Below are 27,926 nucleotides of genomic sequence, written 5' to 3'. Positions count from 1 at the left end.
TTTCACTGTTGTGTGGAAATGAAATGTCCCCCAAGCTCTGGTGTTGAAGGCTCGGTTCCCAATGCAGGAGTGTTTCAGAAGTGGGGCCTCTGGGGGGTGATAGGATCACGAGGGTTCTAACCTCATCAATGAACTAATCTACTGACAGATTCATAGCTTAATGGGCTACTGGGAGGTGGTGGGAACCTTAGGAGGTAGGGCCTATTGGAGGAAGTAGGTCACTAGGGTATCCCCTTCAAGGGTAGATTTTGTTCCCAGCCCCTTTCTTTATGATCTCAGCCACCATGAGGTGAATAGCTTTGCTCCACATGTATTCCTTGCTATGACGTTCTGCTTTATTACAGGCCCAGAAACAACAGAGCCAAGTGAACATGAACTGAATGAAATCTCTGAGACTGTGAGCCAGTATAAACCTTTCTTCCTTTCAAATTGTTTCTGTCAGGTATTTTGCCATAGTGACAGAAAGTTAACACATTTACCCAAATACATAGCCTGTCTAGGTATCTCTTGTATTTGGGCAGGGAGGAAGGTCCACTAGGAGAAGAGACCTTGCTCCTGAAAAGGAAACCTAAGCTTCCTGTTTCCACTAAGAGATGTGATTCATTTAGCACCAAGAACCCCCAGTCACTCTGTTCTTGAAAAAGAAAATACAACCACAACAATAGCAAGAAAGAGAAGGATCGACGTGAACAAATAGAGTACTCTAGAAATAAGGGAATAACTCAAGGAATTAAAAAAGCCAATTTGAAATAAATCCTAATATGAATCTTCAGAAATATTTGAAGGAATATAACGTTCCAAAACCAAGGATCTAACACTATAAGAAAGAACCAGGAGACAAGAAAGAGTCCTAGAAATTAAAAAATAATGTATGGTTACAAAAATAAAAAACTAAATGGAAAGGCTAAATAATAAACACAGCAAAGTCAAATTTAATAACCTGAAGGATACAAATCAGGGAATTTCTTAAAACTAGAGTGGTAAACAGAGACAGAAAAAAATTAGACAAGACATAGCACAGAAAATGTGGCAGGTTCAACTTGTTTTATCCTTATATCAGCCCTATAACCTTCATTAATCCAAGGAGCTCTGGCTCCTTGGGTGGAGAAAGCTGTTTAAAATCGTTCTCTGGATGTTCTTTGCTACTGGGATTATGTTGCTCCCAGCCTCTTTCAGTGAGCTGAGTTAAGAAATACAGGGTGCAGACATACTTTCTCTCTCATCCTGCCCCTACAAACTAAAGAAATGGGGAATATATCAAGAGAGCAAAGGGCTAGTTTTAAAGAACATTCATTAGAACAGAAAAAGATGAAAATTACTCTTTTTAGAAATGGAAAAAAAAAAAAAAGAAAAGAAAAGAAATGCAAAACTGAACACACAACATGTTATGGAATTTTTTTTTTTTTTTGTACCAGGAAGTGAACCTAGAGGCATTTAACCAGTGAGCCACATCCTTAGTCCTTTAAAAAAATATTTTATTTAGAGACAGGGTCTTGCTAAGTTGCTTAGGGCCTCACTAAGTTGCTGAGGCTGGCTTTGACCTGGAAATCCTCCTGCCGCAGCCTCCCAAGCCACTGGGATTACAGGCATGCCGCCACCAGGCCCAGCTAACATCTAGCCTTTTGAAATGCATTAATCAAAAGACAATACAAAATAGGAATAAAAATATTAAAATATAGAAAAGGAAAAGGACTCAAATGACATAGAAGGAAGAAATATAAAAAGATAAAAGTTGGGCTGGGTCTCCCCAGTCAGAATGCCTATCATGGAGAATACAAATAACATGTTGAGGTGGGGCACCCCTGTATGTAATTCAAGGTACTCGGGAGGCTGAGCAGGAAGAAGGCAAGGTCAAGACAGCTCAAGACCCTGTGTCAAAATAGAAAATAAAAAGGGCCGGAGAGGTACATCAGCAGTAAAGCACACTGGGTTCAATCCCCAATACTGGGGGAAAAAAAAAAAAAGAATACAAGTAACAATAAATGCTGCAAGCACCTTTTAAACATTGTTGGTGGGAACATAAATTAGTATAGCCACCATGGGAATTGGTTCCTTAAAAAATTAAAAATAGAACTACCACATATTCAGCTATACCACTCCTGGGTATATAGCTTAAGGAATTAAAGTCAATATACTAGCTGGGCACAGTAGCACACACCTGTAATCTACTTAGGAGAGTGAGGAAAGAGGATCGCAAGTTTGAGGCCAGCCTTGGCAACTTAGTGAGACCCTGTGTCAAATTTTTTTTTTTAAAAAAATTAAATTTACAAAAGAGCTGTGGGAGCTAGAATTGTGGCCCAGTGGTAGAGCACTTGCCTAGCATGTGTGAGGCACTGGGTTTGAACCTTAGCATCACATAAAAAATAAACAAACAAAATAAAGATATTGTGTCCATCTACAAGAAATCTTTAAAGAAAAATGTAGCTTAGTAGTAGAATGCCCCTGGTTCAATCTCCAGTACCACACATATACAAAAAAGTCAGTATGCTATAAAGATACCCACATACTCATGTTTATTATAATTCACCATAGGCAAGTTATAGAATCAGCCTAGGTGTCTATCAACAGATAAATGGATTTTAAAAATGTGGTATATGTACATAATAGAGTATTATTAACCTATAAGAACAAAATCCTGTCATTTTCAGGAAAGTAAATGGAGCTACAGAATATGTTAAGTGAAAGAAGTCAGACTTAGAAAGACAATTATTTCGTGTTTTCTCTCATATGTGGAATCTAGGGGGAAAAGATGATATAAAATTAGAAGAAAGACTATTAAAAAAAGGAAAAGGAGACATTTGGTATTTGTTTTTTAGGGATTGGCTAGCTTCACTAAGCATAATCTGCTCTAGTGCCATCCATTTCCCTGCAAATTCTATGATTTTGTCATTTTTTAGTGCTGCGTAATACTCCATGGTGTATAAATGCCACATTTTTTTTATCCATTCATCTATTGAAGGGCATCTGGGTTGGTTCCACAGTCTAGCAATTGTGAATTGTGCTGCTATGAACATCTATGTAGCAGTATCCCAAGAACAGAGCAGGGAGGAAGAGCAGGAAGAAAAGATTAACATTAAACAGATACATGAGGTGGGATGGAAAGGGAGAGAAAAGGGAAATTGCATGGTAATGGAGGGAGACCCTCATTGTTATACAAAATTACATATAAGAGGTTGTGAGGGGAATGGGAAAATAAACAAGGAGAGATATGAATTACAGTGGATGGGGTAGAGAGAGAAGATGGGAGGGGAGGGAGGGGGGATGGTAGAGGATAGGAAAGGTAGCAGAATACAACAGTTACTAATAGGGCATTATGTAAAAATGTGGATGTGTAACCGATGTGATTCTGCAATCTGTATTTGGGGTAAAATTGGGAGTTCATAACCAACTTGAATCTAATGTATGAAATATGATATGTCAAGAGCTTTATAATGTTCTGAACAACCAATAAAAAAAAATTAAAAAAAAAAAAGGAAAAGGATAGAGGAGATCAGAGCGTTTGGTGATGGGGAGTGGAAATAATCAAAATGTCATACACATGTATGAATATGCCACAATGAAACCCATTATTCTATATATTTAATATGCTCTAATAAAAAAGAGTAGGGCTGAGTGTAGCTCCGTGGTAGAGTGCTTGCCTAGCATGCGCAAGGTCCTGGGCTTGATCAAAAAAATAAAAGAGTGACAGAGAGAGAGAGAGGTTTTATTTGAGAATAAGCTCAGCTGGAAAGAGGTTTGATTCTGATTTTAAGTTTGCTAAGGGGATAAATATCTCTATGCTGTTTTGTACAAAAAATGTTCTGTGTGTATGTGTGTGTGTGTGTTTCTGGGGTTTGAACTCAGGAGTGCTCTACCACTGAACTACATCCCCAGCCCTTTTTATTTTATTATGAGACAGGGTCTTGCTAAGTTGCTGAGGCTGGCCTTGCACTTGTGATCCTCCTGTCTCAGCCTCCCCAGGTGCTGGGATCACAGGGAGGTACCACCAAGCCTGGCTTCATTCTCTTTTCTGAAAGATAACTACTAATTACCCTGACTTCCAACAACAGCAAATAGTTTTGTCTGTCTTGAGTCTGATGTACACAGAACGCTGCCATTTATACTCTACTGAATGCCGTCTTCTACTCAGTGCTACTTTTGCAAGATTTACCCATTTAGTTGTATGTAGCTGAAGCTGGTTCATTTACATTTCTGCTTAGCATCGTGTTGCATGAATAGGCCACAATGCATTCATCCTGTCTACTGTGGATGGGCACTGGACTGCTTCCACCATGGGGCTATTAAGCACATCATGATAAAGGTTCTCATGAACCTCTAAAGAACATGTGTATACATTTCTATTGTGCATTTACATAGAAGTAAGATTGCTGGGAAAGTGGATATCCAGCTTTAGCAGATGCTGTCTAACAGGTTTTCCAAAAGGTTTATCCAGTGCTTATTTTTATAGCATCCTTTTACAGGGTTGGTTCAAAAACATAATAAAGCATATCCTACACAGAACATGAACTGCCCATAAAAGGCTCCTAAGGGAGCCCTCAAGCAAAGTGGCTTCAGAGGTTTTTGACCTTCTCCAGTGACAACAGTTGTTTCTCAGAGGGACAAATACATCTCGGAAACCTGAATTCTATGGTCATCCAGTCTCGTTTCCTCTCAGAACCTCAGACCATTTCAATACCATCAGTAAAGGGAACCCACTGATCTTCTGGAGTCACCTACTCCACAGTTCAAGTTCTCATGAATCCCTTTCTCTTCCTGGTTGCCTCCCTCTGAGCCCTGGATCTGCCCTCTTCATGTCAGTCCTCTGAGTTTTGATGGTGGTACTGAATCCCCACTTGTCCTGGCCCAAGCGGAAAGTCCCAGTCATGACCCAGAGTAGAGCCTGCCACTTGCACTGCCCATGTCCCTGGGATCCAGAGCTCAGGATGTCTGGTCTGTGGCTAGGCACTCGGATTCTTTTTGAGTCCTGTGGTTCCTGGCTAAGAAAGCAGGTTCCTGGGGAAGCAGCTGAGAAGCAGGCTAACCGCCTCCTCTTCCACACCTGCCCACAGAGGCAGGCAGACTCACTTTATCACCCCTCCCACAACAGGGTCAGGCTCCACCACCCTCCTGTGTGAGGCCCCCTGTAACAGACTTAGACACTGTCCTGCCTGTCCTGGCCTGAGGTGTGACTGTGCCCTGGGCCCCTACTCTAGCACATACCCTGCCAGCAGTTCACTTACTGACTCGGTAGCCCAGGCCTTCTGCATGAATCCTCTTGGCCATGAATTGTCCTTCGATCAGTGCTCGAATCTCCACATCTCTGGGGAATGCTGGGACCTGATTCCAGGAGAAGGTAGGCACACAGTGAGGAACTCCCAACGCCCATTGGTGTGCAGGTGTGCATGTGTGTGTATGTGTGTGTAAGAGAGAGAGATCTTTTTCAACAACACACCAGAATTAGAGTAGCTGGTCTCTTCAACCACTAACTTCACCTGTCACATGCACAAACAAAAAGAAACAGAGAGTGAGAGAGACACACGCATCTCACGTGTGTAATACTTTAGGGAGTCAGAGGCCTCACAGAGCTCAGTCTCAGGCAGCCAAGGGTTAAAGTCTGACTCCACCAGTCAGTTCTGTGATCTTGATTTGTTTCCATCTTGCTGAATGTCATTCTCTTTCTTAACAAGACTGAGGTAAGAGTGGCACCTGTTTTTTTAGGCTTGTTATAATGACCGTATTAAATGACAGCCTGATAGATGTAGTTAATACTTGATAGGTGAGAGCCATGAGCTTATGCTGAAAGCCCATGGCTGTGGAGCTGAGGGGCATTGGTCAAGCTAATACTGATGGGTGTCACCCCCAAGCTCTACCCTGTCTTTCTAGGACCTGAGACCAAGAACAGAACCTGCAGCCTCCCTCCCTCACCAATTACTATACTCTAGCCTAAACACCTACTTCCAGTTCCCCAATTGCTCCCTCCCTGGAAGCTTACTCCAGCCCACAGTGAGAGCCTCCCCATCCTTCAGGTCTTAGCCTAAGGGCCCTTTTTCAGAGAGGGCCACTTGGATCACACCACATGGGCAAGCCCCAGCCCACCTCCTGCTCTCTCCTGCATCACCCCTGGAGTGGTGTATGTTTTCCTTTACCTGCTTACTGTCCACCTCCTTTCTAGACTGTGGACTCCACAGAGCCAGGACCACCTGTGTCTTGCCCTCCTTTGTGTCCCTAGCACCTGACACCAATCAGACATGTCTGCTACCTTCTCCTTGCCAAAGCTGGGACTGACATGTCTAAGAGAGCAGACCTATCTTCTCTCTCTCTCTCTCTCTCTGAACAGAAACCAAACTGATCACATCAGAGGATCAAGAGGAACTCCCTTCATTTCATATAAAGTCACTATGGTTTGGATCATAAAGGTCATGTGCTAACAGCTTGGTCCCCAGCTGACGGCACTGTTGGAAGGTGGTAGAAACTTTAGGAAATGAGGCCTAGTTAGAGGAAGTAGGTGGTGGTGGAGAAATGCCTTTGAAGGGTTTATTTTGTCCTAACCCCACCCCCTGCTTCCAGGTCACCACAAGATAAGCAGCTTTACTATATCATGCCTTCCCTGCCAGAATGTTCTGCCTCACCAAAGGCCCACAGTCAACCAAGCCAAGTGACCATGGGCCAAAACCTCTGAAACAGTGAGCCATAATAAATTTTTCCTTCTTTAAATTGTTTTTCTCATGTATTTTGTTACAGTGGTGGAGAGTTCATTAATTTGAAAGCTTTCCATTTAAACCAAATATATTATGCCACTGTCAGCCATTTTTCCAATACCAACCTGTTACAATGATTAAATAGTGTCTTAAAGAGGTTCATCCACATTCAACGGGATCACAGCAACTCTCAGATCCAACCCCATATGGGATAATGACCATTGGGTAACTATCAGAAAAGTCAATCCAAACCCACCGACTAAATCCCTCCTGGGAGAGAGAGGCCATGTGGTGAAGGAAAAAGAGAACAGTGGCTTCTGAGGCAGAGAGAATTGGGACTGTGCCTCCTGCATTCACTGTCACTTTGTGACTTTGGGCAGGTTAAGCCTAAGCCTCAATTTCTCCATCTGTAAAGAGGAATAATCATGCCTACCTCCTGGAATTGCTTTAAGAAGTAAATGAAAGATTCAGAAAACCACAAACACAGTGCCTGGAACCAAATAGTGCTCAATAAATGGTAGTATCTCCCATCCCATAGGTTTTTTTCTACAAGGAAGCAATTTTTGACCTTAAAATCTCTGAGCCATGGGTAGGTTTAGGGTATGGCTCAACAAAGAAACAAGCGCTATGACACTCAGTAGCAGTGTTAGGAGCAAGTGTTAGCTCAGAGAACACTCAGGTTTCCCATGCTCCTCCTTGGGGGAAAGGGTGGTGTCTGTCTTAGACCCTGCTGCCTACCCCCCTCGAGAAGGTGGGCTACACGTGCAAAATTTCTGTTTCACCAGTGGATGGGGGGAAAAGAAGTCCCTAAAAGTAGCACAAGGTGACAGGCAACTGTTAAATTTAACACTCAGAACTGGAATCAATGCAGCTAATAACATACCTACCTCATGGTTTTCTGCATTAAACCTATGACGCCCGATAATTTCAGGGGTGATCTCCATTACATCAAAATAAAAACCTGAAACAAAACCAGGAAGAGATTAGCTGTCAGGCATCAAAAACAAAGATTAGCTTCTCAACAGACTTAGAAAAGGGCAAGGTGAAATGACCCGTATCCATGTCCACAGAGGAGCCTTGGGAATATTTTCAGTTCCTTCTTTCCATCAGAACAAAAGGAGACCCAGAAAGGCCCAAGACAGGTTTTCCTAGAAGTGACTTCCTACTCCCTCCTGGCAGCCCATTTAAAGAAATGGCTACCCAACCCTCCTGAAATACCAACAGAGGTTTCACCAAGGGAGGCACATCCTCTCCCTGATCAGAGGCCTGCCCAGGTGTTGGGTACCTTTCCTAATAGAACCTTGAGTCCACGCAGAAAGCTGTGTATGGGGAAGCACCAGGGTAGGGGAGATATTATGGATGACATTTCTGATCCTGTCACCGGGGGCTTCAAGGAGGTCACAAGAGGCAGCTATGGCCTGACCTCCACCGAGTACACTGGGCAGTGGACAACTGCTATCAGGGCCCCACTCTCACTCAGAACATGGGATAACACATCAGCTTGTGAGGTCTATGGAGTAGAAGTACAGACAAACAGGACTCCCCTGGACTTCTCCATGGGCCTCCTCTCCCCCAACTCCTGGGGCTCCAGACCCTACCCCTCCAGCAAACAGCTACAGCCCGTTAGTAGGCCCAGGCATCACTAAACAGCCTACCCAGGTTTCCGCCGTTCCCCATCTCTGTGGACTGCAGTGCCTTAGAGAACTCACTCCAGGAACAGGAGGCACATTCATTGCGGATCTTCTCTCTCATGAGGGAGCCATTTTTAAAGCTGCAGAAGTGTACACAACTCTGAGCACTGGACCCATGGGTTTTGGAAGAGTCTCAGGCAGAGAGCCTGCGGGTGAGGCTGGACCATAGCCTACAGGGAACCAGAACCTCCAATGTCTGAGGCTCTGACCCAAGTTCCAGGATCCTGGCACATCCCTAAGAGGAGTTGGAATCACTTATCTCAGGCTGTTTACACAGGAGGCTGCCACAAAGGAGCCCAGGCAGAGTCAGGGAGCTGGGGTATCTATACAACAGGGTGGGGTTGATAGGCTGACTAACCTACAAATCCTCCATAGATCTTGGGGCTTAGCTTCCTAAGGTTTCCAAAGGCTTATGGTCAGATCACAGAGCCCAGGCCTTCTGTGAGAATGGTCAGGAAGCAGTATGTCCCTCTCACTATTTGATGAGGGTCTACCATGAGCTAGGCACACCACAACACTATCAAGTCAACAATCTTATTCTCTCCATTTTATGATGAAGGTATGGCTGAGATGTGCTATGGGGTTTGCCCAGCATCACACAGGATATGTAAGTGGTAGGGTCAGAATTTGAACTTAGGTTTGGAGGACCCCAGGTCTTAGGCTTTTCCCCACCTAACTCAGATGTTGGCAAGAGCAGATAGGTCCCGGGGGTCTCAGTTGCCCATCTGAGCCTGCTTAGTGGAATGACTTGAGGTGCCCAAGATGTGCCAGATCTGCCCATCCCTCCTTGGCCTCACCCCAGGGAATGGTAACAACCCACACCCAGGCTTACCACAAGAGTGCCATGTAGTGCTGAGGGTCAACTGGATTGCAGAAGATGTGGCCTTCTAGGGCAGGTGTGGGCTCCTTGAGCCAGAGAAATAGGGTGTCGCTGGTGCCCAGACTGACCTGGGGCAAGAAGGGCAGAGTGAGGGGCTTGGGGCTTTGCTTGCAAATGCTTCTTTTCTGCCAGTGATGTACTTTGCACTTCTCCCATCTTGACTGCATCACTTCACTCCTCGTATTGCAGGCCTCACTTGAGATGAAATGCTACTTCCTCAGACACCTCGTCTGACCCTCCCATACCAGACGAGTCAAAAGTCAGCTCCCCAGATCCAGGCTCTTGTGGACCTCCTTTACTAACTTTCTAGAACTTACCATAACTGCATCAAAATAATGGTGTAGGTGGTTACTTTTCCCAAATGACTTCTTTGCTAGATGCAGGAAGGCATGAGTTACATCCTCCTCTTCACCCGGGGAGCTCTCAGCCCTCATGTCTGACCCTTGGCCACTTTGCCCACCAGACTGGTCACCACTGAGCAGGCAGGGTTTTGTCTACTCAGTAAAGAGTGATGACCTTCTAAGGAAGGAGATGTAGCACCCCCCCATACCCTTTAAGGAACAGAAGACCCTCTAATAGATAGTAAAGATGCTAAGACCCAGTACCCTGGTCCCCAGGGCAGAAAGAGCCTGTGGGAATGAGAAGTCACCTTACCGCAATGTCACCTTCCTCCAGCCTCATGCCTGCCAGTGACGCTGAGAATGGGAGGGGAGCCTCTGGTTAGCTGGAGGCCACACAGGAACCACGAAGCAAACCACAGTGCCCCCCAGACAACAGCACAGACCCCTATCTCCCACTCCAACACAGGAGCAGGGCAAGCTGATGGCTCAGAGGCCCAAGAGAAGGTTGCAGGGGTCAAAGGGTAGAGTCTCTGTGGTCATGAACTCTGATCTGGGCTAGGAAGTCTCTTCCCTAAAGGGGTTCAAACTCCACACCACTGTCAGGAACTCTAAGGAGTGCTGAGAACCAAAGGGGCCAGGACGAGACACCAAGAATACACAGCAGAGAAAGATGAAAGCAAGGCAGAGTGTGCACAGGAAGGGACCAAGGTTGTGCGGATTGTCCCCACCTTAGATGGGAGGACCACAATAGCAATCCTTATCTGCATGTTTGCTGGTGCACCCCAGTACTAAAAGAAGACCTGGTATATAAGCAGGTGCTCACTAAATGCTCAGTGAAGGGACAAATGGCTGAACAAGAAGTGGGGGGAAGAACAGGCACATTCAAGCTCTTCCAGTGAGATGCAGTCGGCAGTGGCTGCCAGAAGCCTTGGACCCAGGAATACCACCTCTGAGAACTGATCCTGTAGTGACAAAGGGACAGGGCAGATCGTGCATCTCAGGCTGTCTACACTGCCCAAGCATTAGAAGAACACCAACCTCCATCCACAGGGGATCAATGAAATAAATTCTGGGACAGCTGAACCTTGGACCACCAGGAAAATGAGGTTGCCCAGGTTGATGAGAAAAAACAAAAAACCACCACCAACAACAAATAAACACCGCTGCTTATTTATGAGCATAGGAAGAAACTGGAAGGGGAGGCATCACAATCTTAACCCTAATTTGGTATTTGGTGGCACTTCAGGAAGGGGCTGCTTTACCTAGGGTGGGGCTGAGGGCCAGTGGTCAGGGTGCTACTCAGTGTGGCTCACCTGGTCTTTATCCAGGAACCTCAGAAGCCCCTTTGAGGAAAAGCAGAGAGGCCATGGAAGGAGACAAAGTGTCCAGGTGAGAAATGAGTCATTTATAGATCAAATGACCTGGCAGAGACTCAAAACCTGGTCCTAGAGGAGGGGAAGAGGGAGCTGAGGCATTAGCTTGGAATGAAAAGAGGCTGGGGGTGAGGGGGCACAATGACCTTCTTTCATCACCCTTCACCTGGAGGGAGCAGACGGACTGGCAAAGCAGTTCTTGAGGGTAGTCAGGACCCAACTGGGGCAGGGACAAGGAGGCAGGTTTTGAAAATCAAAAGGGACAGCGCAGAAGGGCTTTTACCAAGAGACTGAACTGGAATTCTCAGAAGTGTAGCATAGACCCTACAGGTCCAGCTGGAGAGGGAAATCCTCCAAAGCACTCACCTGGATTGTCACCAGTGAAGGCCACTACTTTGCATCCTGGAGGAAATCCATAGCGCTGGACATAGTAGGAAGAAATGGCTCCCTGAGGAGAAAAAGCATGTGTGCTCTGTTGAGATAAATCCCGCCTACTCAGCACAGCTGTCCACACCTCAGGCCATGAGAATGTTCCGGGGCTCTGGGTTGCTGGAGCTGAAGGAATCTTCTGCAAAGCCTGGGGGTGTATCACTCCCTGTCACAAACCAGGCACATCCTTTCTATTCACAAATTGCTGGAGGAGCCTAATGCAGGTTTGAAACCACAAGCATCAGGACCGACAGAAGACCATTTATTGGATTTTGAGAATCAGGGCAGTTAGAACAAAACAATCCCCAACTTGTACCTGCTTTGTAAGCTCCAAAGTCTGGATAGAGCATACAAAAAAAGTAACACAGCACCAGTTTAAAAAAAAAAAAAAAACTCATGGAAGTTGATAGTACCTTACATACTTACTTATGATCCCAGCCACTGGATTATCAATAATCAGATATGCTAGTGCAGAGAACAATGTTCTAAAGAAAATAAACTAAAAAATGGCAGTGGTGGGGGAGGGGACCCATCCAGGAACCACAAGACACTATGGGATAAGAGCATAGGATAACCCCCAACAGACGTATATGCTTGAGAAAGCAGTTATAAAATACAGAACATGTCCTCCATTCTTTGACTATATTGTAGTTTCAAAAGTTTAAAATAAATGAAGATTTCCTGGTGTCTGGGAAGAAAATTTTGCTCCAGCCAGAAAAATTTTAGATGCCCATCAGAACAAGCTAATACCTGGGAAAACTGATATCTCTATTCAGAATGCCTCCGAAACCAGAGCCTGAGACAGGGCTGCATGCAGGTGGTTTGTTTGGGGATGTGATCCCAGGAGGCAGGAGTGGGGACTAGAAAAGACAAACAGGGAAGGAGGGAAAGTTGGCCCAAGAATCATCACTGTGGGCAACTGAGGCTCAGGCCACAGAGGAACCTCCGAGAGCTGGAAATGGACCTGAGGAATGGCCTCCTGGGGACAGAGAGGGAGGAGCGGTTAACCATCCACAAGGCTCCCTCACCTCACTCATGACAGGCGTCCTATGGGGTGTTAACATCTTGCACCTCCAAGTTCCCAGAACACAAACACAATCAGAGAAGCCCCAGAATGGAAAGTGAGGAGATACAGCTCAGGTAGGGGGCAGCAGGGGACACCTGTATTGAAGCCATAATGGCTTCCCCCATCGTGTGATATCTGACAAATGAAAATGCATCTTTTCAAAAATCAGTTCTCACTGCTTATCTCTGTACAGGCTCCTTCTTGGAGTCACTCATTCCTAGTTCACAGCAAACAAAGCCTGCTTCCCTGGACAAAATGCTGCTCTCCATTTCACCTTAAACTAAAAGCCACGCATGGGATGGATGGCAACCCCGGGGATGAGGCTGCTTTGTCCTTCTGACATGCATGACCTATCTAGCTGGGTCTCGCACCATTGGCTCCTCTGGGGCGGGCTGGTTTTTCCTTCAGTCCTGTGCACTGGCCTCCATGGCACACTTTGTGTTATAGGGGTTTGGCTGTGACATCCTGCCCCATAACGGTAAAGGTGATTTTCATCATGTCAGTGAGAATCCTCCAAAAAAAAAAAAAAAGGGCTTCTGTGGTTGAAAGTCCCAGTGGAGAATACTTCCCCAAACTCCATCTTCCTGGTGGCCTGTCCCTCTAAGCTCCATGATTCTCTGCAGGCTTCAGGGTTACTTCTCCTCCCTTCACACCCAACACTCTCACATGGAGTTCTTCCTGGTTATTCTGGCCATGTGCCATGTGCACCCCATCAGAGGACCCCAAGGGCACCTCCCAGGACTTTTTCTACTCCGTTATCCCCCCAGGACAGCCAAGAACAGGGCCAGCCAACCAGGGCCCACCAGGATATTCAACTGGGTGGTACCACACTGACGATCAAGTCTTTTTTTTTTACCCATGTTACCAAGCACCATCTTGAGCACTTTAAATATATCATAATTCATCTGATTTTCACAGTAGCTCCATAAGAAAAACAGTATTCTTCCCATTGTTCCAGATGAGGAAACTAAGGCACAGATTAAACAGAAGCAGTTCGTGGTAGATCTAGAACTCAGTCCAAGCAGTCTATGCACATCCGGGTTCCCTGGCATTTCTATTTCCCCACAAGCCTGCCTGCTTCAAGCCTCAGTAGTAGTCCCAGTCCTAGAATTCCAGCAGTCTGCATTTTTTTCCTCAGGTATGCAATCACCCTGAAACTCACCCCTGCTATGAGCCAGCAATCTATACATGCCCCTGAGTCCTGCTATGTGCAAGGTGCTGATCCAGGTACTTTACTTTGACGTACATCAAATTCTTGTCTTAGACTAAACTGAAAGCCTCATGTGTCCACGCCTGTGAGTAAAATGATGAATGGGTGTGCCTGCACAGATGTCAGTGCTTCCCTGTAGCTGCCAGCTCTTACAGGAGCCCCGATGAATAGGTAGGTTAGTCAGACAGTAAGCTACAAGCAGACAGTTATAGCAACAGGCTCCCAAAAGATTTCTCTAAGTAAATGCAAAGTGCGCACTACTGCATATAAACGGATGGCTCTGTCTAAACATTCCAAGCCTTATTATCACCCCAAATCCTTTGACTCAAGAGAAGTAAGAAAAGGGAAGGTGGAACAGCTCTGTGTGGAAACAGATAATTTCAAACTCAAGGGCTAAAAGGGAACAAATCATCAGAATGTCACAGGTCTGACCCATGAACAAGTCACCTTCCTGATAACCTAATTATCATAAAAGGACCAATAGGTTTGGCATTCTTTTGGTACCTGATTAGCATAAACATTTGAGCAACATCCCTACCCAGCAGTTATATAAGCCCCTAGATTGGTACACTTTGGTGGCAATCCTCTATTAGGATCTCTCTCACTCAGCGAGAGCTGTCCCCTTGGTCCCTCCTTTGTCCGTGAATTTCATTCTTCCAAGTTTGTGAGAAAAGCACCTGAGAAGGAATTGCTGATGGTTTGCTATTAACTATAACACTGTAGAGCTAAAGAAAAAAGAACACAAATGGGGATTGTAATGGCAGAAAATCCAATTTAACTGTAGTTACAAAAGGGGGCACCTACCACAACTGAGCATGATGGTACCGGTGCTCCGAGCTTCTCCTCTAAATGAGGGGCACAGGCACCAAGGCAAGTCTGGGACCAGACTTTGTCTTGGATCTGTAACAGATTCATTCCAGAACCTGAAAAAGGAAGGAAACAGACAAACAAACAACAACAACAACAAAATAGAAACCTGTGAGAAAAGAACCTTTGGTGAAAATTGGCAAAAAGCAGATAATTATCTTACAGCCAACTGGTGCCTGGGCCTCTTAATTCATAGAACGTCTGTCTGCAACATACCACACTGTTCTTGAACCAGAGAACCAGAGGACAGCAGGATTCCTGGAGCACATGGAGCATCCCTTCCTCTAAATGTCCTCACAGATCAAACACCACAGGCAGCCTGGAAATCTGTTGCTCCACATATTACTTGGGTTTCTTTTTTTTAATATTTATTTTTTCGTTGGACACAATATCATCTTTATTTATTTATTTATTTATTTAATGCGGTGCTGAGGATTGAACCCAGGGCCTCGAACATGCTACGCGAGTACTCTACCACTGAGTCACAACCTCAGCCCTATTTCTTGGGTTTCAAGGTGCCCCCTCAAAGGCAGCCCCAGAGCTGATATGGATCTGCCCACATGGATTTTACAAGTTCATGGACTTTTTTTTTTTGGTACCGGGGATTGAACTCAGGGGCACTCAACCACTGATCCACATCCCCAGCCCTATTTTGTATTTTATTTAGAGACAGGGTCTCACTGAGTTGCTCGATACTTTGCTTTTTGCTGGCTTTGAGGGGGCACCTCATTCTACTGGGATTGGTCAGTGTGAACAGCAGAATGAGGCAAAAGCAATGGCTTGTTGCTTCCAAAATTTCCAAGAAAAAGACTATGCAGTTTTTGCTTGACCTCCTCTTTTTATTCCTTTCTTTCTCTTCCTCTCTAATGTCACTAATAGTCCTCCAGAGGAGACACATTGTGAGGAACTATGGCCCCCTGTCAACAGTCCTGTGCAAGATCCTGGAAGGCTCAATCCTGTAGTTAAGCTTTCAAATGACTACCTCCCTGGCTGCCAATTTGCCTGACACCTTGAGAGAGATCCTGAGCCAGAATCATCCAGCTAAGCCACTCCCACATTCCTGACCCTCAGGCACTATGTGAGAAAATAAATACTTATGGTCTTCAGCTATAAATGTTAGGGTCATTTGTTACACAGCAAAGAGAACTAATACACTCCCTTCTTGCCCAATGATGAGAGCTGCAAGATGAGCATCCACCCAGGGTGGATGGGGCTCTTACTGCCTGCGTACCCATATGCCCACAAGCACCCAGTCAGAACTCCTAAGGCTTACCATCACTGTAGTCAATGGGGGAGTAAGAACCAAGGAATAGGGAAGCAGCAAAGCTACTGACCAAAGAAATTCTCTGAAAAAGAAACAGTAAAAGGTTACTCGCTTCCACATACCTTAAGTTACTGAATACTTCTGACACAACAGGAAGAGAGTTTTAAATTGGGAAGGGAAGTGGAAACTTTGAGCAAAATCCAAGCAAACAGTGGAAACTGAGTATCCCAGATAAGAGCAGCTGGAATTCCAAGAACTGACTCCTGGGTAGAGCACTCACTGTCTGCAATTTCTGACAGGCCATGGAACTGTCAAGATCAATGAAAACACAAACTAAAAGCCCGTGAAAAATCTGTGCATAGAGAAGCTGATTTTCCATACAGAATCCATGGGCTGGGAAACATGTGCCCTGACTTCCTCCTCCACAGGGAAGAGGATGTGACCACAGGACTCAGAATGAACCAAGATACTCCTGGGGGTTTGGGATATGTTTAAATAAAAGCTGGTCCCTAAGAACCCAGACCTTAAAATCATGTGATAGATGGAATCACTGACAGAACTTAAAATGTCAGCCTGAGGAATCCACATGAGCACTATGGGCTCCAGGACTAGTGGACAGAGTGCTGCCACCTCCTGTCCCCATCAGGCCACCTTTATTCCACACACAGAGTTTGGGGAGGCAATCCCCCATGGCTAATGCAACAGAGTAACCTAGACCTTCAAATCATTAAATAATAAACTGCGTGTGAATTTCCAAGATTAAAAGGGTACTTTGAGTTTATTGTGAGATGGTCATCTTCTTATTGCAAGGAAAAAATCAACAGCTAGGGTGTAGAGCTGCTTCTTGGGTAGCATTAAGTGCTGGCTTTTGGAAACTGGGCTACCAGGAAGGATCTGGCAACCTGTGATACAGGTTGAAGGACCACAGCTAGAGACACAAAGCTCCAGCCCCACCTGTCTACAGAGAAGACCCTGACCCATGCCAATCAAGTGCCCACCAGCCATGCCATCCTGCATCAACCATACAGGAAAGTGAATGGACAGAGAGCCCCAAGGCACCCAGATCTCCTACTCAGGTGGTCTCAGAAAGACCCAAATTCCCACCACTTCTTCCCTGCCCCTGCCCCGGACTCCTTCTGGTCATGAGAGCCCCTGACTTCTTTTTCTCACAAGGCTGTTGTTTTTGGCAACAGTCTGACAATGAGGGAAAAAAACAAGTTGAATACAGTCATGCACTGCTTAATAACAGGGATATGGTTTAAGAAAATGTCATTAGGCAATTTTATCATTGTGCGAACACCATGCAGGATATTTACACAAACCAAGCATACTACATACCCAGATAGATGGTGGAGCCTACTGCTTGCTTCTAGGCTACAAATCTATACAGCATGTCACCATACTGAATACTGTAGGCAATAGTAACACAATGGTAAATATTTGTGTATCTAAATGTATCTTCTTTTTTGGGTACTGGGGATTGGACCTAGAGGCACTTTATCACTGAGCCATATCCCAGCCCTTTGGAAAGGGTCTTATTAAGTGGTTGGGGCCTCACTAAGTTGTTGAGGCTGGCAATCCTCCTAAGTTGAGATCCTCCTGCCTCAGCCTCCTTAGTTATTGGGACTACTGGTATATGCTACCACATCTGACTTCTAAACATATCTCAACATAGAAAAGGTACAAATAATTTTTTTTTTGCCTTTATGTTCTTATATAAGCATAGCTTTGGTATCTTCAGAATAACCAATACCAGAAACTCAAAAAATAAAAAAATAAAAACACTTTTAAGAGACTAGAAGCATAGCAGTTTTATTTACAGCATCATTGTCACAAACACATGAGAATTCCCTTCAAAGTTAAGACAGCTATAATGTCACTAGACAATAGGAGGTGTTCAGCTCACTGTAATCTTTTTTTTTTTTTCCCCCACAGTACTAGGGAATGAACCCAGGGCCTTGCACATGCTATGCAAGCACTCTACCACTGAACTACATCCCCAGCCCTATTTATTTTTTACTTTGAGACAGAGTCTTGCTAAGTTGCCTAGGCTGGCCTCAAGTTTGTCACCCTCCTGCCTCAGCCTTCTGAGTATCTGTGACTTTCAATCAAACATGAATATTGAACCAACCTCTGTGCGTGAGTAGGCCTCAGGGTTCTGCTGGTATATCTTTGCAATTTGGTTTCCTGTAAAACGCTGAAAAAAGAGTGCAACTTCTTAGAAATCAAAATCCTACACAGAATAAATAACTCCATAAAGAGAGTTTAACATAGCATGCACTGAATATTTGGTGGTAAAATAAAAACTTTTAAAAGGCCCCTAATCTGGAAATGCTTAGTTTCTGCTGAACAATCACACTGTGTATTTTAGCCTTTGGATCCTTAAAATGTTCTAGGGTAATCAAATACTCTGGCAATAAACAATCCCCCTGTACCCAAAGGACACAGAAGTAACTTCTGGGCCTTCTGGGAGGGCCTCTCACTTGTCAGGACTGGACAAGCCTTCATGAACTGAGGCACTTTTATGCAGATATTCTCTCCATCCGACTTCCTCTTGTTTCAGGTGGCCTAAGTTGGGTTGATCCCCTAAACCTCAATTCCAGTGAGGTCACATGATCCATGGTGGCCAATCACATGATCCCTGGGGCTGGGGCTGAAGTCAGCCAGGCACTGCACAGTCTTATGTTCTCTGACTCTTTTCTACTACAATGGTGCGCTGGGGTTGTAGCTCAGTGGTAGAGCATTTGCCTAGCATGTGTGAGGCACTGGGTTCAATCCCCAGCACCACATAAAAATAAATAAAGAAAATAAAGATATTGTGTCCATCTACCACCAAAAAAAAAAACCATAAAAATAAAAAATACAATGGAAGTGCTATTGCTATGTCCAGGTTTCAGAGAATGAGACTGAGGTTGCCATGATCATACCATGTACAGTAGTAGCTTGATGTGAGTAGCTTAGCTGGGTTCACTTCACATCCCAGCCTGACCTGGGAACTCATGGGAAGAGGCTGCCCTGGCCTGGTACGTGCCCAGGGAAGCAGGACAACCTGGATCAGGAGGCCGGGACACCATGTCCCATTCTGGCTCCCTTGGGTAGCACCAGCAACACTTCACATGACTCCCACAGAGACTGGGTACCACTCCACCCTCCTAGACACCCATTTTTAGAGAAAAGATCTGCCCTATTCCCCAACCCATTGTGGGGGCTGCCCACCTCATAGGCGCGGGACCCTGTGAGGCAGCTGAGAGACTGGGCCCCACCCACGGCGGCCTCTAGCTGGCGGCACTGGGCTGTGGTGCTGGAGTCCATCCACACTGGGCAGTCGCTGATGGAGAAGCAAGTCTGGAAAGAAGCACAAAGGTGCAGATTGAGCTCCATGGTTGACTCAAAGAGCAGGTATAGCACTTCTTCCCAGGATGTGCCCTTGGGAGACCCATCAATGGCAACCCTTTGGCCTGGCCCTGGGGGGTCTCTCCCTGAAGGCCTAAAGGCAAAGGCTCTTCCAGGGAGGGCACCTGAGCACAGCAGACAACACTAGAGACTACCAGAGAAGAGCTACAGCTCTAGTCAGGTGCAGATTTTTCAGGGACTTCTGGAACTCAGGAGAAAGGGGGAAGGCAGAGCCCCTGACTTCACAGCATGCACCAAGGGGAGATTCTCGAGAGGCATGCAGAGGATGGCTCAAAGTCATTTTGGGAGGAAGGGACTTATGTGATTCAGGTCATTAGCACCTGACGCCCTGCCCAGACAGTGGGGAAACTCCACCTGGGGAGGCAGGACAGACCACCCACAGAACTGCTGCTGAAGCCAACTCCTTATATTCTCAACAGTGCATACAGCCCCAGACTTCCAGGCCACAGGAGTTGGGGCTCTTCTGCCCTCTCTGTTGAAGTTTCTCAGACTCACAGACATGGTCACAGTTACCTTCAGCTGCTGGTGTAATGGGAGATCTGGTGACAGTGCCGTCAGTGTCAAGCTGGCCCCAGTCTTCCAGTATATGCTTCCATGTTGCTGTTGAAGGGAAACCCAAGCACATGCTCATGTGATCACACAGTGGTATCACAGCCTCCTGGAGACACAGAAAGTCCCAGGCCACACACCAAAGAACTGGGCTCCAAGCCTGTCTCTGCAAAGTCTTAGTTAAAGATCTCATCACCTTTATGAGATTTGGTTTTCATTTCAATAAAATGGAAAGAACTCTGCCCTGTCACACCAAAATTTATAGTAAGGTTCCAAGAAAGAATTACTCTTCTGTATCTTGGTGTCTGTTGTAAAACTGTATTTAAATGTACTGATTGCAACATTACCTAAAATTCACTCGTCCTACTCATTCAATCACTTGAGCCCCTAGATCACACCAGACATAGGATAGATGAAAAGGATATTTTTGACTCTATTTCTCAGGATATTGGAGTTAAGTCAGGGGAAAAGATACAAATGTACAATCACAAAACCCTGTGGAGTTGCAGCGACAGGGCTGTGAGAACACACAGAACCCAACCAGGTTGGAGTATAGTTAAGTCAAGTGGGTGCTGAGTGTTAGGACAGAGTTAGGTGCACGGGTGCTCCACAGAGAAAGCATCCACAGGTGAGAGCCAGCCTGGCAGGTCTGGTGAAGGGTGGCATTCTAAGCAATGGGCCTTTTGCTAGAGCAGGACCTAGGCAATGGGATGGAGGGAGAGGAGGCGGCCTGAGCACCAAGGATCTTGAAAACCAGGCTTAGGAGACTGGGATCATCTTGAAGGTGGTAGGAGCCATGGTCTGGAGGGGAGTTCTGTGGCCAGGGCTGAGCGTATAAAAGGGCTCATGGGAGTCAGGGAAAAGTAGGAAGAAGGCAGAGGAGCTGCAGCAGAGGCTTAGAGGGAAGTAACAGATACCTGGCCTGGGACAACAGAGACAGTGCTGGCAGAGACATGGTAGATTCAAGAGTTTCTTACAACTTGGATGTGGAGTGGGAAGATGGAGTAGTAAGGATGACACATGGCTTGTACTCCTGGACAAGGAGTACAAGAGGACAATGAGAATTCCCTGAGAAAGGGAATCTGAAGAGAAGGAGGTATGGGGTGAAGACAGAGTACCCAGTCTAGGACATTCTATTTGAGGCACTTGTAGGGTTCCCAGTCATGGGGACTGGAGACATTATGGTTTAGAAACAATGCAAGAATTTCCAGAGGTGAAATGATTATGAGCAGTGGGACCTAATCAGTGACTTAATCCACAGATAGGGGTTAACTGGGCGGTAACTATAGGTAGGCAGGCTGTGGCTGGAGGAGGCAGGTCACTGAGGGTTTATATGTTGTCCCTGGAGAGCAGAGCTCTCTGCTTCCTGCCTGCTATGTCCTGAACTGCTTTCTTCTGCCATGCTCTTCCGCCATGATATTCTGCATCACCTTGGGCCCAGAGCTAGGGGACTGAGACCCCTGAAACCGTGAGCCCCAAATAAACTTTCCCTTCTCTATGTTGTTCTTGTCAGGTCTTTTAATCACACTGATAAAAAAGTTGACTAAAACAGATGTCTAGGAAGGCAACAGGTGCCCAGGCCTGGGGTCCAGGTGAGAGAAATGGATTCCCAAGTAATCCTTTTAGTTTAATGAGAATAAGAACAATAAATTCCTATTAGGTCAGGGGTAAAGCAAAAGGCCTCTTTAGAAGTCCATCTAATGAGAAGGTAAAAACCTAGTGACCCAGTGAGAAGTGAAGGGACTCCAGCATAGCACAGGGACTAGAGGATGAGACTGGAGGTGGTACTGACTTCCCTTTCTAGCAGCTAGATGAGCTTGGGCAGGTGATATCATTTCTGTGTGCTTCAATGTCCTTAGGTAAATGTCAATAATAATAAAAACCATAGATAACATTAAATAAGGTTTATTATGTCCCAGTATTCTCTATAAAATAATGTTCACATAACTCTATGACAGATGAGAATCTGGAGGCACTTAGAAGGCCTGTGATATTCCCCAGGTCACAGCTTGTAAACGACAAAGTTGGGCATGCCCAGAGCTCTTACGCTGATCAACATAACCAGTACCCTCTTAGAATTGCTATAGGGTCTAAGATAATGGACATGAACTCCTCAGTGCAATCCCTGGCCATATTAAAGGTTCAGTCAGCATTCTTTGATATTATTATGACTATGACTCCTACTACTAAAATTACTGCCATCATTAGTATCATTTCTTATCTGGCTTTTACTTCCAGGAAACAGAAAAGCAATTTCAGTGCCCCCAAATAGTCATAATAAATTCATGTTGAATGTTCCATCCTCTTTAGAGGACCTCTATTTGGTTCGCTCACCAAATGTCCTATTTTACATGCTGCTTCATCATAAGAACTGTCCCAGATCCTTGTTAGATAAAGTAAGTCATATGGTCTCTAAGGTGAAATAGCTGGAGGCACTTTCACTAACAACAAATGTGTGTCCCAAAAGGAGCCATCACCTTCTCACCCAGGCCATTGTCTCCAACAGCCACCCTCAGAGGACCGACATGGCTATTACACACAAACCTGGCCTGCCCCAGACAAGGCTAGGACTTGAGAGAAGTCAAAACCCGAAGCCTTCATCTTCTCCAAGATGATGTCCAGAGCCTGAGAAGAAGAACAGAATCCACCGTGACTACACTGAACTACTGAATCGGGTAAGCCACAGCCTCAAAATGGAAATGCAGTGCTTGCCATTACAGCAAGGGCTCTGGGCAGAGGAAGAAGGTCCTAAAGACAGGATCTGTAAGCACTAGAATATGTTAATTAAACAAGTAGGCATCAATCAAATAAAAAGGTCAACTATGCTAAAAATGTTTAAAATAAATAGATTCACAAATCACAAGTCTTTAAAGTTTGTTCTTCAATTTGGGACTTCCAAGCACTCAGGAGAAGCAAAACAAAACAGCCTAAATTTAGGTTTCTTTTTAACCCACCATATTAATGATCTGACTTAACAGAGAAATGAAGAGCAAAGCAGGGGGAGAGCTCTTCCATCAAAGGAGGGCTCCAGGCCCAGACTCTTTGTGTCTAGGAGCCCAAAGTTGAGGATGTGGGTAGAGATGGTGGCCGTTTGTCACAAGTCCCCGGTCCACCCTCCAATATCTGGTTGCAATTATCTTTCCAGCAAGACACCATGGGTGGGGTGAATGGTGCGACCAACAGACCTTGACACTACCCCTAAGATTTCACAGCAGGAAGTACAGATTCACCTCAGCCTGTGTCTTCCCTGAGGACAGAGAAATCACTCCAGCTTTTGCTTGATCCTGCTGTCCCTGCATCATGCTAGGAGGGCTCCCTCCAGCCCTGACTATGCTGCCAGCTGTCTCCCTGCTTGTCAAACCTTAGGCAGGGTCTAACAAATTAGGAACAGTTCCAGAAATCACCCTGACCCCCCACCGAAGCCTGGATCTTTCTTCTGTGCTTGCCTCCCCAATGAAGGCCTTTGTATATCAGATGCCATTAATGTCATTTCTGAGACCTCTTAACAGTAAAGCTTGCCTCTAACTCCCTGAATCCCCACCTTGGCTTAGCTCTCTGAAATACATTCCAGCTCTTCTATTAGATTAAAATCTATCCTTTACCCAATTCTCCAGTATATGAGTCATGGTCAGATTGATAAAAAAGAACTTATACTAGTTACTTTTATCAGGAAGAATTTAATACAGGAATTGGTTAACAGGTATCGGAGGACTCAAAAAAGCTTTTGGCAGATACACCAAATGCTGCCTGTTTGGCCTCTAGTTTCAGAGACTCTGGTCTCCATGGGACGTGAGGCAGTCCAAGCCCTATCATGCCTATCTGTGCTGTCTACATCCCTGGTCCTGGAGCCCCATGGGTCACTAGATCCAGCCACAGGAATCTTCCTTTCTTGTTAGTCCTAAGCAGGCAGGCCCATTTGGACTGATCTGAGCATGATTGGTCAGGCTCTAAGTTACCAGTGTGAATGCCCACGCCCTGAAGCTGAAGGGTCCAGGGGGATAAGCATAACATTCCAAGGGCTGTTTGGAATTCAAGGTAGAAGACAGACCACAGCACCTGACTGATACTTCCAAGTATCTTGGAAGGCTTTCTCTGTGGTATTTTAAAGATGGCACTGGTGAGCTCAGAGTGGTGGCACAAGCCTATTATTCCAGCTTCTCAGAAGGCTGAAGCAAGAAAAGTCACAAGTTCCAGACCGGCTTGGGAATAATGAGACCCTATCTCAAATTTTGAAAAAAGTCTGGGGGTTTAACTTAGTATAGAGTGCTTGTCTAGCATGAATGAGGCCCTGGGTTCCATCACCAGTACCAAAAACAAAAACAAACAAATAAATATGGTACTAGGAGAACTTGGCAGCTGTGTGACTCTGGTACCTGGAAGTCCTTTGTGAGTCCTCTCACAAAGGCTAAGGCTGAACCTGCCCTAGGAACCAAACAGACTCCCTTAAACCATGAGAACCTGGTCTCAATAGATGCTCTCATGAGCTTCCACCTTGGGGCTTCCTAGTAAATCACTAAGACTATCAGTGAGACAGGCTAGGGACAGAAGGAAAGGATGCCTGTGCTTACCTGGATCCACATCAGGACTGGAGAGGTGACTGTCAGCCTGTCCTTGTGCACATGAACACCACCCTGAGTCCTGCAGGGAGAACAAGATAGAATGTTGGCTGGAGCCTCAGGGCAGGCTGACCACAGTGAAGCCAGCCTGGGGTGGCAGATGCTAGAAACTGGCTGATAAACAACCCCCCCCCCCCAGCTTTAAGTGGAACTCTGAGAGGGAAAGATGGGGAGAGAAGGCATGGAATCACCCAAGGTGGCCCAGAGGTGGCAATTCTTAGAAAGGATCTTCTAGGCATGAGGGTCTGGCCAGGGGAGGCATGGTGCAGAGGCCAGGAAGGAAATGGGAGAATGTGGGGATGAACTAAAAGCCCTCTGAAACCTCATGAGTTTGGAGAAGTCAGGGACAGCTGTTATACAGAGATGCTACATCTGCAGGAAGTTCTCACCTATCACAGCAGCCCCGGAGTGGTGGAGGGGTAGGTATGTGTATGCACGCACAGTACTGGGGTTTGAACCTGAGGATGCTCTACTGCTATGCTACATCTCTAGTCCTTTTTTATTTTTTGAGACAAGGTCTTGCTAAATTGCTAAAGCTATCCTTGAACTTTGGATCCTCCTGTCTCAGCCTCCCAAATAGCTGGGATTACAGGTGAGTGCCACTGTGCTCCCTTACCAGGGATTCCTTGAACTGGAAGCCCTGGAAGTTTCCTGGAACCTTCTCCTCATCTTCATCCTTATCTCACCCCTAAAGGACCTTCCTGCAAAAAGCTGGTTTAATAAAATCTAACACTTACAACTATAAATTAATATTTTAAAATAGGTTCATAATCCACACCATCTATTAGATATCTTGTGATCTAACCATTCTATCCCTAATAGCTAAGAGAAAGGAAAGTATAAGTCCACAGAACTATTCACACAAGGCCAGGTGTGGTAATGCATGCCTATAATCCAAGCTCTGTCTTCTGGAGACAGGAGGACTACAAGTTTGATGCCAAAAAAGGGAGAGAGGGATGTAGTGCCTTGAAAGCACTAAGCTCACTTAGCTTACAATTCTGTTGGTCAGACATTGGGCTGGGCTCAGCTGGGCTCACTGGTGCATCTGTGGTCAGCTAACAGTAGCTAGAGGGCTCTGCTGCTAGCTGGCTGGCTCTTGGCTGAGGAAGAGGGCAAGGAGGTGACATGTCTCTTATTCTCCAGCAGGCTAGCCTGATCTTGTTCAGGTGACACTGAGCAGGATTCTAAGAATAAAAGCAGAAGTGTGCAAGGCCTCTAGAAGCTTAGGCTGAGAACAGGGACAGTGTCAACAGCTGAGGAAGTAACTCCTTCTCTCAAGTACTTAGCATGTACAAGATCCTAAATTTGATCCTCAGCACCAAAAGGAAAAGAGAGAGAGAGAGAGAGAGAGAGAGAGAGAGAGAGAGAGTTCCTACACAAATACACAGGCATACTTTTTATCTCTCACATGATATTCTGTGCCACCTTAGGACTCTGAAAACAAGAAGGATATCACCAGATGTGGCCCTTAGATTTCTGCCAGAACCATAAGCCAGAATAAACTTTTTTTTTTCTTTATAACTTACTCAGTCTGTGGCATTATGTCATCAGCAACAGAAAATGGACTGATAACAACCAGCACAGTGTCTGTTACAAAGCAGATTTCAAATGACACTTAAGACATGTAGGAATGAATGAGCAAATGGATGAATAGCATTGGGAAGAAATGGAGAAGAAAGTATTCCAGGTATAGAGAAAAAAGATACTCAGAGATCTGTCAAGATCACCATTCCTAAAATTTTATAAAACCATAACACCGTGGTTCATGAATGTAAATTTTGGAAGAAACCCAAAGCCACTGGCCCCCCAACACACACACACACAGGTACATACCCAAATTCTGGAAGGTCTCTGTCAAAATGCACACTGTCCTCATAAAAGACATTCAGCTCTGCATCAATAGCAACAACTTTCACCTGGAAGGCATTTAAAAAAAAAAATAGCATAGAGTTTTCCTCAGCTTCTATACTGGCCCAGGAGTTAGTAACATCACTAGGCAAGGTTCAGCCTAAACACCCCCTGGGAGGCTAGGGTATATCACGGTAGCCATGGCAACAAAGGCTTCATCTGGGGACATATCCAAAGATTTAATAAAATGAAGAACCTGAATCGTGGCTCCCCAAACAGCCAAAAGCCAAGACCCTCTAAAGGTAACCAGTACAGATGAGCTGGTTCCAGTGCCTGGCAAGGAATGGAGGCAAAGGGGCAGGTGTCACTCATGTCTGCAGAGGTCTGAGATACCAGGCAAGGCCCATGGGCTAGTCTCAACAACCATGATCATGATCTAGACACATTTAATGTCCCGATGAAGCATATTTCCAACCTCGGGAATTTAGTTCCTTTCCTGGACAGATGGGGAAACTGAAGCCTAGCAAGGCAACTGGAGTCCCACAGGACATTCCCCTTAGAGCTATCTGAGGCCTGCTCCCTTGGCCCACCTAAAGACTGGGGGTTTTGACTGTATTTATCCCCCAGTACTTATAAAGAGGAGTCCCATGGGCATCCCATGCTCAGTTTGATGGCACATTTTAATTCTGCTCGCCTGTCTGCAGGACCTGAAAGCAGCACAGACCTCCTCTGGCCAGTAGTCCTGGGTCCACAGACCCAAGCACACTGGTGCATCCAAGGGCGGCCAAAGGGAGGGGCAAAGTCCATTTGTACATTGTGCCCATTTCAAGAAAGAAAAAAGAATGGGGGTAGGCGGTTGGAAGGGTGATCCATTTCAGGTCACTGGTTATACACGTAGCACGCACGTCTACCAGTCTGTTGGCTTCTCTGCCTCACTGATTTGAATGTCTTGGAGTCCCTACTACTCAGTGCCCAGGTCAGCAGGCGAACCGCCCCTCTCTGGACACGTCCCTGCTACGTGCCAGTTGGGTCCCGCCGGGGGGCGCCCGCCGTTTCCGGAAAGGCTGGAGTCTAGAGCGCACCTCTCCGGCAGGGCATCGCCCCGCAGCCACGCACCAGGAAGAGGCGCTTGAGCCCCGGGAAGCTCGAAAGTGCGGCGCACCCGCTGCTCCGCCCAGGGATCCCAGGGCCCGGAGCCAGCAAGCCCGCGCGGCGTAGCGGAGGCGATGGCCCCGCCCCGCAGGCAGTGGGGTCCTGCGACCGTACCTGCTGCGTGCTGAAGTCCCAGCCTAGGCAGCAGCTACGAGTGACGCGCTCCCCCATGTCCCTGAAAGGTCCGGCTGAGCGATCGTCCGTGAGTCCGTCCCGCGGCGTGACTGTGACCGCGCTCCAACGCCCAGGCTCCCGGGCCCGCCCCTCGCCCCGCCCGGCGGGACTGTGAACTGGAGTCACGAGGCGGGCTTGCGCTCTGGCGCCGCCTGCGGAGGGACAAGAGCTGGGACCGCGTCCGGCCTGGGCCTCTGGCTTCGCACCTGTGCAATAGACCGGCCACCTGAGCAGCCCACTTCCCTCCCAGATTCATGGGGATGCCATCCTCACCTGCTGTCAACACCAGCCTGCCCTAACGCGCCCGGCTTGCCCCGAGGACTCCTGACCCAGAGGTTTCACCTTTAACCTAATTTGTCCCTGCCTGGCCCTCTG

General features: G+C 46.2%; 1 protein-coding gene across 3 annotated transcripts in view; it reads right to left on the bottom strand.

The window, feature by feature from the left end:
- Xylb (xylulokinase) overlaps positions 1-27,626 on the bottom strand; it is a 44,147-nt gene extending 16,521 nt beyond the window's left edge. For all 3 annotated transcript variants that reach the window (XR_011703948.1, XM_027932509.2, XM_071599862.1), the window contains exons 1-15: positions 27,492-27,626; positions 26,211-26,293; positions 24,330-24,399; positions 22,306-22,386; positions 19,726-19,812; positions 19,015-19,143; positions 17,930-17,995; positions 15,808-15,880; positions 14,472-14,590; positions 11,329-11,410; positions 9,903-9,943; positions 9,201-9,316; positions 8,333-8,448; positions 7,565-7,638; positions 5,220-5,316 (exon numbers count right to left, since the gene is read on the bottom strand). Coding sequence is in view for 2 of the 3 variants with exons in the window: in XM_027932509.2 (XP_027788310.2) it covers positions 5,220-5,316; positions 7,565-7,638; positions 8,333-8,448; positions 9,201-9,316; positions 9,903-9,943; positions 11,329-11,410; positions 14,472-14,590; positions 15,808-15,880; positions 17,930-17,995; positions 19,015-19,143; positions 19,726-19,812; positions 22,306-22,386; positions 24,330-24,399; positions 26,211-26,293; positions 27,492-27,548 (1,291 nt within the window). In the remaining variant the exon portion in view is untranslated. The remainder of the gene's footprint in view (positions 1-5,219; positions 5,317-7,564; positions 7,639-8,332; positions 8,449-9,200; positions 9,317-9,902; positions 9,944-11,328; positions 11,411-14,471; positions 14,591-15,807; positions 15,881-17,929; positions 17,996-19,014; positions 19,144-19,725; positions 19,813-22,305; positions 22,387-24,329; positions 24,400-26,210; positions 26,294-27,491) is intronic.
- Positions 27,627-27,926: the final 300 nt, after the last annotated feature.

This window comes from Marmota flaviventris, chromosome 1 (assembly GCF_047511675.1).
Source record: "Marmota flaviventris isolate mMarFla1 chromosome 1, mMarFla1.hap1, whole genome shotgun sequence".
Classification (NCBI taxonomy): domain Eukaryota; kingdom Metazoa; phylum Chordata; class Mammalia; order Rodentia; family Sciuridae; genus Marmota; species Marmota flaviventris.
The sequence above is the reverse complement of the archived record's forward strand: the minus strand, read 5'-3'. Positions and strand labels throughout refer to the sequence as shown.